The sequence below is a fragment of the Ooceraea biroi genome, chromosome 6 (genome assembly GCF_003672135.1).
Source record: "Ooceraea biroi isolate clonal line C1 chromosome 6, Obir_v5.4, whole genome shotgun sequence".
Lineage (NCBI taxonomy): Eukaryota > Metazoa > Arthropoda > Insecta > Hymenoptera > Formicidae > Ooceraea > Ooceraea biroi.
Genome location: NC_039511.1, coordinates 8378518 through 8390957, shown reverse-complemented (window position 1 = coordinate 8390957; position 12440 = coordinate 8378518). Strand labels below are relative to the sequence as shown.

The following is a 12440-nucleotide window of genomic DNA, read 5'->3' as shown; positions in this document are numbered from 1 at the left end:
AAAATTTTGTTGCATCTCAGTAACTGAATTAGTAATTCGTTGCTTTAAATCTTCAAGCGAGATTACTTCTGTACTGTAAACTTTATTTTTTAAAGTTCCCCATAAATAAAAATCAAGAGGCGTTAAATCGGACGATCTTGGAGGCCAGAAAACCGGTCCTCCTCGACCAATCCACCTATGAGCATAATGTTCATCTAACCAGTTTCTAACTTGTACGTAATTGCAAATGGGTATTACTAAACACAGAACTATCTGGTACTCTCCTGTTAGGAAATCTACGTTGATACTCTCGTACGGCAGCTCGTGCATTTCTGTCACAGAATCCGGTACACGAAATGAATATCAGTGTATTCCTCATTTGAAAACACTTTTGGCATTCTGATAGTAATTGCTAGTTGACACGACGATTGAAATCTAACAGCTACTGTTGTGAAAGTAACAATCATACTGAATCGTTTCAACATAGTGAACATGAATACATGTGAATACACATAACATAAACATCTTCGACCTTCCAAATTCTACACTATGTTCCGTTGTTACTTATCTCATATTTCTTTTCCATATTGGTTTATAACTTTGTAATAAAGCATTTCTAAGCAAACTCGATATAAGAATTTTTTCTTATTTCCACTAGTAGAATATGCTCCCGCAGTTTGTCGGTTAAAACCCGGGACACCCTGTATGTGATCAAAAATTATACAAGAGAAAGGAAGTATGCATGGACATATATGGACATATTTGATACATAATTTTATATGTTTCTATATAATTACGTACAGTTTTATAGGATATGATATATGAAACATTTTTTACCGGGTCATTCTTTACACTTGCATCATGTATATATGATTTAAAAAGTTCATATAATATGACAAATATCTCTTGTATATTAGCATAATACGTACATTGTTTAATAAAAAAACACATATACCAGGAATCGAACCCGTGACAAACTGAAACCCATGATTGCGCGAGACGCTACACCTAATATGCCACGCTACGCGTCACAACTACAAGGATTACCTTTATTTTAACTTATATCGTTCACTATTACTCAATACAATTCTCAAGAAGATGCAAGAATTATTAAAAACACTCTCGACGAGACAAATGTTCGTCTCTCTTTGCTGGAGCAGAATATTTTACCTCTGCACAGCAAAGTGACTGATGAATCTTTTTAGATGCATTTTTACGCATCGTCAGAGAGACGTCTCCTTTCGAGACACAAAGCGTGCAGTACCTGGAATCTCCTCAACTCATTGACGCTAGTAATAGCGACATGAGCATTCAAATAATTAGAGGGAATATTGTACCGATCATTGGCGGTGCATTTTCTTTGACGGTTCCAAACTGCATGTGTATGACAGCATACCCGGCTGTACATATAAAAAATTAGCAGCAAAGGAAAAAGATTATATTCGCAAACGTTTCCCACTAATAAACGTGAGCGATATAATTTTTGAAAAGGTGCAAACACAACCATAGTACGAGATGTGGTATTTATGCTGCCGCCTTCGCTACAGCTGTAGCGTTGGGAAAAGATCCATACGAGGAAAAATATTCCAATGACACGAAACGCATGAGACGTTATTTTCTTACTATTTTACAAAGTAAGGAACTGACGCTTTTCCCAACATAAAAACTGTACAACAAAGCCAGATGCGATTAATTTGTGATCTGGCACGTACAACAAAGCCAGATGTATAAATTCCTGGGCTGCTATAAAAAGTAAAGTCCTATGCCATTTCGAATGACGTGAAAATGTCGGCATGAAACATCATTTTGTAACTATTTTACGAAGTAACAAACTGACGCTTTCTCCGACTTGAAGAATGTGTGATGTTGACACATCACGTCATTTTCAAAGGCATCACATACGTGGCGTTGACTTTATATCATATATGTAGTAATACATTATTACTCGAGGCGTTTGCGTTAATCACACGAACGCTTCTTGCAAATAAATGCGTTACTGCTCATATGCCTCGTATGAGCAATCGGAGAGACGAGACAATATATTGGTTGCGTCTTACGGGAATAGGCGTTGGAGGGGCCTATTCTATTTATAAAAGATTACTATTTTATATGTCACGAAAGGATATATACATTGATCCATATTCAAAACGTGCTTCTAAAGATGTTAGCGCGCTTTTTTGTCGTTCTATCCTTGTTTTATGTCTACTGAATGATAAAGATAGAACGACAAAAAGGCGCGCTAACATCTTTAGAAGCACGTCCTGAATATGGACCATTATTATTTTATATAACATATATAATAAACGTTTATACATACATACCTACCTACCTATACATACATACATATACATATACGCGCGCGCGCGTGTGTGTATATGTATGTATGTATGTATGTATATGTATTTTATGTAAAGTACTTTACATATATAAAATACTATATAAACTATATAAAATAAATACTAATATATATAAAGTGTTTTAACATGCATCCTACAAAATAAAATTTTCTCGTTACTATATAAAATAAAAATAAATAAATATATATACACTAATAATAAACATTAATATATCGTTAACAAATTTTCTATTATATAATATGAAATAAATAATCGCAATTTATAAATAGCATTTTTTTTCCTGTATAATTTTTCCAAACTTGTAAAAATTTCCTAAACATATTTGTAGCGAAAATATTTAAGATTGCTAAACCCGCTGCAGTTTGTATGTACTTTATTAAATACTAGCTGGCGCTTGTTCCTCGCGCGCTCGGTATATTTGGAAAATATAAAGCATAAAGAACGTATTTTTTTTACGATGCACACATTTTTAGAAGTTGCAAGACGAGTGCACATAGCCTATGTTACTCAGGAAGATCTAAGCTATCCACCAGTGAAAGATTTTTTCAAATCGGTTTAGTAGTTTCTGAGATTACCCCGAACAATGGAACAAACTTTACCTCTTTATATATTAGTATCATAGACATAGTAAGAATAGACCGAGCGTGTTCTCAACTTGGCGGTGAATCACAGGTAGAAAAAGAGAGAAAGCAGGTGAAGGATTGCTCTCTCTCTCTCTCTCTCTCTCTCTAAGGAAAGAAGAGTGGGGGTAAGAGCGGAGAGTGGGGAAGACGCGAACAGAGAGAGAAAGAGATCCTCCACCTACTTTCCGTCCTTTTCTAGCTGTGCTTCACGTTTTGCGCTTCACGCTCGGTCTATTCTTACTATGTCTATGATTAGTATAGAGTATAGACTAGTATAGATTACATTGAGAAAGGAAGATTTTTTATGTATGGCAATTTGGGACACCATATGGAATCATAACCACTTTTTAAAATTATCAATATGTAATAAAAAAAATATAGTACGGGTTTAGCAATCAAATAGTTTCGTGTGCTACAAATATTTTTAGTAAACTTTTAATATTTTTGAAAAATTATACAGGAAAAAAATGCTATTTATAAATTGCGATTATTTATTTTATATTATATAATAGAAAATTTGTTAATGATATAATGTTTATTAGTAGTCTATATATTTATTTATTTTTCTTTGATAATGACGAGAAAATGTTATTTCGCAGAATGCATGAAAACACTTCATTTATATATATTTATGTATATATATATATATATATATATTAATGAAGTGTGCATTACCGCATACAACATTACCGCATATTATCGAAATAATGTTGGGAAATTGCTTACAGTTCACTTGACGATCTAAATACTTCAGAGTTTTGAAGCGCACATGTCTTCCCGACATGTCGGTAATTCTCAAGTTTGTCGGTGATGTCGCTAGCGGACGGTCGCTGTAACGAGAGCTAGTGAAAAAATAGTTCACTTGCAACTCCAAAATCCCCTTAAGATTGTGTTCTGCCAGTAGATCCTGCTAACATGATCTGACAGCAGATTGGCGATAGAAACCGAGCAGAGCCTGCTGACATAACCTGGCGGCAGATTGGCGGCAGAAATAGAGCAGGGTTTGCGCAGTGTAGTTGGCAGCAGACTGGGAGCCGAAATCGAGCAGGCTCTGCGAGAAAGTGCCGTAGTAGTACAAATTATTGGAGCAATATTGGTTAACAATATAAATCTAATTTTTTATGTGGGGTATGAATTAATTTCTTATATTGGTCCACTATTGTAAAGTAATCTGTTTTTTTAATCAATACTTAAGTTGATTAAATGGGCAAATTTAATGCCTTCAGATTGCTTGCGGCGCGTGTGGACGTTGTCCATGAGAACCTCTGTGCCGCAAGTGCAAAAATTCTTAGAAAAATTAATATTATCATGTCAAGACGCATATATTAACTTATATAACTGTCAGGCTAAATCTTAACGTCGAGTAAGAACTAGAGCTCTAGGTATTACAAGAGTAGCGCAAACGTTTGATCTTCGCGGTGCCGCCATGTTGGACCTATCACCATGGCGTCCAATGAGAAGACACAGTCACTTGTAACCTTGTACCCTGGCGAGGAATCGGAACGCAGCCCGGTTAGGTCCAACATGGCGGGGCTTGCGCTACTCTTGTAATATCTAGAGCTCTAGTAAGAACTCGACATGTTCACCACCTAGCGGTGCGGAGCGAAAACGCATATTCCTAGCCGTGTAACTTTGAATAGTGTCAAAAGCTGCAGATTCTGTTCGGTTTCTGCCGCCAACCTGGTGCCAGGTTATGTCGGCAGGCTCTGTTCGGTTTCTGTCGCCAATCTGCTGCCAACTACACTGCGTAGATCCTGCTCTATTTCTGCCGCCAATCTGCCGCCAGGTTATGTCGGCAGGCTCTGTTCAGTTTCTGCCGCCAATCTGCTGTCAGATCATGTTATAAGCAGGATCTGCTGGCAGAACACAATCTTAATGCGGACACAGATGGTACTGGATCTGTTGCATTATTCTGATTGAATCTGTTGCCAATCTGTCGGCATACTGCTGACAGTGTGCTTACTGGCTGGATTTTGTACCCAATCTGTGGCCTCTCTGCTCACATATTTTGTCGAACAGATTTTGCCAATGTCTTTTCTTCGCAGGTTTGGCTGACTGGGTATATTATTACTTTTCCAAAATAAAAACTGTTCATAAGATGCCAAAAATATTGGATGCATGAGATTTTTAATTTTGAGATGCATCATCACTTCTTGTACGATATTATCTAGTTTCGTTTCTATATAGGAGTAAGAGATATCCTTCTCTGGTTGATGCCACTGTGCGACAAACGTTATCGCTTCTTCCAACAGTTGCTATTCAGCAGGGCGCTTTATAAATTCCTGCAATACGTTTCTTTGATGATAATGCCTCAGGAGTGGTAGAAGCTTTTTACCGTAATACATATTTGTCAAATCATCTTCATGTTCTCTATAAGATTAACATTTTTTGTATATTAACAATATGGCAAATGTTTTATCTTCTTAATGTATATGTTATAATATAACTGCCTAACTATCCATAAATTAAACATAAAAATTCTTAATAAATATTCATTATTTATTTTTTCTTACCTTTCTGACGTTCAAGCAACCTTATTAATTCATCTATAACAAAATAAAAATTCGAAAAATGTGTTATCCCATCTGGATAAATTAATAAATTCAGATCCTTCTTATCAATATTTATATTGTTCTTATAGTACGTGAAAATGGAAGAGCCTGAAGTTTCAAATATAGGTATGATCTCAGACGAACGATAATACTTCTTGTTTATCTGTGTTAGAAAAGGCCTTAATCTGTTCCCACATTTTACTCGTGTTTTTACAGCTTCTTGAAAATCTGCATATCCTTTTTGCGTCTCGTTGTCATAAACTGTTTTTAAACGAGGCCATCTAAAATAAAAATATAAGGAATGGAACATTTCATTTTGCAAATTATTGCATAAATAATTTTATAAATAAAGTCACTGTCACAGTAACGAATTTTGAAGAACTTGAAATTAAAAATATTTTTTTAAATATGTAATTTAATATACAAAACTTAAAATAATTTTAATAGAACGTAAAAGAAACAAAATCAGTAAAACAATGAGTACGTTTGCATAGCAACGTTAATGAGGTTTAATAACCTCCAGAGTTCTAAAACTGGCCAATCACAACTATTCTTCTAAAGAATGGAATGACTGTAATTGGTCAGCCTTATAACTACGAATCTTATTGAACCCGATTAACGGAGCGTATCCCGTTTCGACACGTAACGACTGGACACCGCACGATTGGACACGTAATATTGGACACGGAACGATTGGACACGCACGATTGGGCACCAACCGCACTATTAGACACTGCACGATTGGACACCAATTTACAACCGATGATAAGACGCTACGATAATGTACGTGCGCTGGCTCTGTCTGCAATATATTAGCAAAGTTCATTCTAATAAGTAAAAGTCAAAATTAGATGTAGAGTAAACATTGCTTTGTCTTGCAAAATACATGCGTGGATAAAGTGTGGATACTTTCCCGGTATAAACTTTCTTACTTTAATATTATTAATTTTTTATCCTGGGAAAGTATATGCTTAGATTATTAGCATATAAATAAAATTACAAAACTTTTGGTCACCCCAAAGTTTTGTTATTTTTTTATATGGAAGAGTACTAGGTGACGGGCGAAGCCCGTCTCCTCGTGCTCTTCCACCCAAGCATATAATTTCCCAGTATAAAAAATTAATAATATTAAAGTAAGAAAGTTTATACAGGGAAAGTATCCATGCATGTACTTTGCAAGACAAAGCAATGTTTACTCTACATCTAATTTTGACTCTTACTTATTAGAATGAACTTTGCTAATATGTTGCAGACTTAGAGCCAGCGCATGTACAGGGTGGGGAAAAATTATTGGTCAAGCTTTCGCCAGTCGATTCTACTCTACAAGATCGCCAACATTGCATCATAAACATGGTGCCGCCAAATTAACTTTCAAGGTCATTTTCAATGTCAAATTTTTTTTATTGGCTTAGTCGATTCCACTCGTCGCGCTGAACAAAAGTCTCAAAAGGACCATATGCCGGAAATCAATATTTCATAGAGAAATCTTCGTTTGAAGTTTTTAGAAGCCAAAAAATTTCGTAAAATTAATTGTGATGAATGTAAAATCTGCTTAATCTACTCTTAACGCTACCCAGGAACAACGAAGTGGGCGTGGTAGATTTTTGTTCTCTTCGGGGTATCTTGGTACCCAGTAACATTTCAACGGCTGTTGGTTCCTTAAAGCAACGGTCATTTGCCTCGGAGAGGAATAATATATCGCTCCATAAGACATTCGTTACTTGTGCTTAAGAAGCTTTCCATCCATATCCAGACCTTTTTCGTGATTATTAGAAGACCGCCACTGATCTTGAATCAATTTTCAGTGTAAAATTAAAAAAAAATTGTTTTAATTTTTTACCAAATTTTTTCTAAGAATAACGTTGCTGCAGCATGCCTCGACGTGGTGGCCGTGGTGGTCGTGATCGGGCGCTTCGGGATGGGCGTGACCAACGTCTAATGCTTTGAGCAATTGATCGTGCTCATGGTAATTACACACGAGCACGAGCTCTTTATGCTAGTTGGTTGCGACGCCAAGCTAATGGTAGACCATTACGTCCAGGGTCCGTGCCTGATCGTCGAGAATTTCAACGACTCGATGAACGATTACATGATCAGGAGCAAATGAATTTTGCAGGTGCTGACCACCGTAGGGCAGGTCGTCCTCGTGTGTCTTGGAGAATTGAGGAACGTGTGATTGCTCTAGCTCGAACTTATCCTGTCATGGGATCACGACGCACAGGCGCGCGAGTAGGGGTTGATCATAAAACAGTCTTGAGCATTCTCCGTGAGGAAGGCCTACGACCCTACAAAGTGCAGGTAGTGCATGAGTTACGACCTGGTGATCGCACAGCTCGTCTTCGTTTTTGTCGGTGGATGCTTCGCAAGATCCGAAGATATCGGCACTTTCTGAAAAATATAGTGTTCACTGATGAATCCAGTTTTTCCAGCACTTCCATTTTAAACCGGCAAAATGTTCGCATCTGGCGCACACGCAATCCACACGCAATGGTCCAAAGAGTTTAGCAGGGCCGTTTTTCAGTCAATGTTTGGGCAGGGATACTCGGGAATGATTATATTGCTCCTGTGTTTCTCTCAAACCGATTGTCAAGCGTTGAGTATTTGCGGTTTCTACGTCATACTCTCCTGAATCGACTGCGACGTATGGTTCCGAGGAATGCCCGTAATCGAATTTTTTTATGCATGACGGTGCTCCACCGCATTTCGACAGGCAAGTCCGCGCTTTTTTACAACGAGTTTTTGGAACTCGATGGATCGGTCGTAATTCTGCGCCACACTTATGGCCCGCCCGTTCACCTGACCTGAATCCTCTGGACTTTTATTTCTGGGAAGCTCTGAAAGCCATTGTTTATGGGTCAAGCAGAGCTTTAAGGACAGCTTAGGATTTACGAGATCGCATTGAAGAGGCGGTTGCTACTTTAGCACGAAATCGAGCTGTGCTCCGTAGAGTGCGAGATAATTTGGTGGAGAGACTCCAAGCTTGCATTGATAACGGTGGTGGTCACATTGAAGCTGGCAGACAAGCACAACTGCTCAGAGCTATTGGGGCCGATGGGTCAGTTCTGTTTGTTCGTAGGTAGCGTCGACGACGATAAAGTGAGAGGCAAGGGGAACTCACTGTAATCAAGTCACCCCGAGGTGAGAGGCGAGGGGAACTCACTGTAATCAAGTCACCCCGAGGTGAGAGGCGAGGGGAACTCACTGTAATCAAGTCACCCCGAAGGGAACAGAAATCTACCACGTCCACGTCGTTGTTCCTGGGTAGCGCTAAGAGTAGATTAAGCAGATTTTTGACCTTGAAACCGAATTTTTCAGGGTCATTTTTGGGGGGTGATTTTCGCTAATCATGATCAGGATATTCAGAACATGATTTTAAGAACTTTATAAGCATCAGATTTATTTTCTGACTTCTTAAAATTCGATTTTTGTGAAATTTCAGGCAAAAAAACTTCAAACGAAGATTTCTCTATGAAATATTGATTTCCGGCATATGGTCCCTTTGAGACTTTTGTTCAGCTTGACGAGTAGAATCGACTAAGCCAATAAAAAAATTTTGACATTGAAAATGACCTTGAAAGTTAATTTTGCGGCACCATGTTTATAATGCAATGTTGGCAAACTCGACGAGTAGAATCGACTGGCAAAAGCTTGACCAATAATTTTTCCCCACCCTGTACAATGTCGTAGCGTCTTATCATCGGTTGTAAATTGGTGTCCAATCGTGTAGTGTCTAATTGTGCGGTTGGTGCGGTTGGTGCGGTGTCCAATCGGTCGGTGTCCAATAGTTCCATGTCCAATATTACGTGTCCAATCGTTCCGTGTGCAAATGGAGGCGACCCGGTAAAACGGTATCAAGTAAAACGGCGGCCTGGCCGCTCTCAGGTTCCTCTTTGCTACTAGAGAACCTCAAGTAAGAGTATGGACATCGTGGATCGAAAATGGCGTTCGTATGGTCACTATCTATGAGGAGTATACAATATAACCTTCCTTACTTTAGGGTTAAAAATATTAAGCGAAATGACTGGGTGTTGTGTATGAGGTTGTACAAATAAGGATAAAAGAGGATGTTACATGGCAACTTTGCCAACAAATGCAGAAAAACGAGCAGTATGGATCCTTGGTGGAAAACTTTCTCAGATTTTCTCAGGATGTCTCAGAATGTTTTTTAGAATTGTAACGATTCTTATTCCTCATAACTTAGACAATCAGAAATATTCTCAAAAATTATTACTATTTTACAGAAATGTTCATACTTACAAGTAATATTACCCAAGTGCCACTCGCCGATTTTCTTGAAACTTTGCACACACGTAGTACATCGAAAAACATTAGACACATGTCTTTTTATTTGTGCTAACAACGCATTTTAAGGTTATAAAACGCATTCGAAAATTTAACACTCTATAGCACAATGGTAACTAACGCTACTCCTGAGCGTTATTCTCTTACAGCTTTTACGACATTATTCTATTATGATTTCATTGTTTGAATGTTTGGCATTAATTTTACGAAATTCGGAATGGCAGATTCAAAATCGCGGACCGAAATCGCAGAATTTTCAAAAATTTTATTCACAGTCAGTTTCGAAGAAGTGTTTTAGACCCGTGATTACGATTTTGGTAACAGTTATATCAATCTAGAGGTGGAGGATGAAAAATGACAAATTCAATATGGTGCATCCAAAATGGCGGACCCAAATTCCAATTGTTTTAAATTAGTTTCAAAGACCATTTTTGTGGTGGTTTTCGAGGTTACTGTTTACAATGTTAATAGTATTTCGACAAAATTCCTTTAGATTGATATAACTGTTACCAAAATTGTAATCACGGTCTAAGGACGGTATTCATAGTCGAATCTTATATTTAAGACCGTCTTAAGTTTATTTGAAGATGCTGTATGGATCATTTCATTGGCTATGGAGTATCTGAAGATTCACTTAAGACGGTCTTAAATATAAGATTTGACTATGAATACCGGCCTAAAACACTTCTTCGAAACTGACTTTGAATAAAAGTTTTGAAAATTCTGCGATTTTGGTCCGCGATTTTGAATCTGCCATTCCGAATCTCGTAAAATTAATACCAAACATTCAGACAATGAAATCATAATAGAGTAATGTCGTAAAAGCTGTAAGAGAATAACGCTCAGGAGTAGCGTTAGTTACCACACAGTGTAAGAAGATAAGATGATGTAACGGGCCTACCTTGGCTGTGTTCTGAGTGACGTATCTCATAAAGTGTCCGCTAGAGGCGCTGGCAGTTCGAAGTACATACATATATAGTAATAGTAGACAGGGAGAAAGGGAAGTGAGAAAGGGAGATAATCACACTGAAAATCATTATATCAACCCAGTACATGTAGAAGCTTTTCAGATTTATTTCAGTTCTTACATTTGAATAAAATAACATATTTGAATGGAATAAAACATGTTTTCATAACATCTTATAATATAAAATTAAAAAAGGTTTAATATTATAAGTAATATTATGGAATTAGTATTAAAGTATCACAAGTAGTATTAGTATTATAAGATGAACAAAATGTGGAACTTTTATTTTATTTTATATATTTTATAATATATAATACGTATAATAGTATAATACTAATACTACTTGTGATACTTATAATACTACTTCCATAATATTACTTATAATATTCAATCTTTTTTAATGTTTCAACAAAAATTCTTCGCATAATTAAATGCATAATAATACAAATAGAAATTAATGTTTCGTTAATTTGGAAAGTTTTTTTCTTTCACGATTTAGTTTTTGTACTTGTTTATTTTTTTGTTTCACAAATTGTCGTATTCTTAAAAGTAAATAATAATGTATGCAATATGTTAAAACATCGACTTTATGTTCATTACACAGAAATGTGATGCAATGATTATTTGCAATGAGTGATTCGATAACATGATGATAAACATTACCACTGTCCGCATGTGCCTCGAATTCTGCTTCTATAGTTTGAAAAAGTTTAAAAATTGTCATATTTGGATGCACTAATTTTCCCCTTGTTTTAATAAACAAGGTTATCTATGTCAATATCTATGTCAATTGCATTGGCATTAATATCTATGTCATTTAATACAAGAATTGAGGCTTGTGCAGATTGCGGATCAGTCGAGGCCGGATTCATTTTCAATCGCTTCAAAGGGTATTTATTACTTTGAATAGGCAGTGCCCCAGCTATAAGTCGTTTCTGTTTGTAAATATGCTGAAATCAGATAAATCAGATAACGAAATCAGTACGCAAATCAGTACGTTAAAGGTTATGTTAATGAATGCCGTTTTTCATATTAGAATAAAACTTGTATAATACCTTATATAATAGTATTCCATTATGACTAGCAATCTTCTCCCTTTTAATACTCATTGGATCAAAATGTATTTCACACACATATAATTTGTCACTCAACGAACATGATAAAATCTGAGCCCATTTCATGCGTTCGTACTGATCTTTTGGCACCGAAAATATAGACACTTTGTCATTTTCATTTTCTTTCCCACGATATCCGCTTTTACAATGTGGTATAGCACATCGTCGCACCATTTTTTCGATTATTTCTTTATTATATGTTACGAGAAACATTCACACACACGTCACACCGTACACACGTCATTTGCAATGCTATATATATTGAGCTTCGAACTGTCAGCGTTACGTGCGGTCGCTGTGCAAAGCACGTTGCTAACATCACACGATTCTTACACGAAAAGGTACTTCGTTACAGCACCTTATCTTCTTACACTGTGGTTACCATTGTGCTATAGAGTGTTAAATTTTCGAATGCGTTTTCTAATCTTAAAATGCGTTGTTAGCACAAATAAAAAGACACGTGTCTAGTGTTTTTCGATGTACTACGTGTGTGCAAAGTTTCAAGAAAATCGGCGAGTGGCACTTGGGTAGTGTTACTTGTTAGA

The 12440-nt window shown here is 36.7% G+C and overlaps 1 protein-coding gene across 1 annotated transcript; it reads right to left on the bottom strand.

The window, feature by feature from the left end:
* Positions 1-11279: 11279 nt before the first annotated feature.
* LOC113562066 lies at positions 11280-12184 on the bottom strand. Its single transcript, XM_026970141.1, has 2 exons — positions 11836-12184; positions 11280-11730 (listed from the first exon to the last, which is right to left on the bottom strand). Exons 1-2 carry the CDS (start codon positions 12106-12108, stop codon positions 11533-11535), a joined length of 471 nt encoding a protein of 156 aa, XP_026825942.1. The 5' UTR covers positions 12109-12184; the 3' UTR covers positions 11280-11532.
* Between the last annotated feature and the right edge of the window lie 256 nt (positions 12185-12440).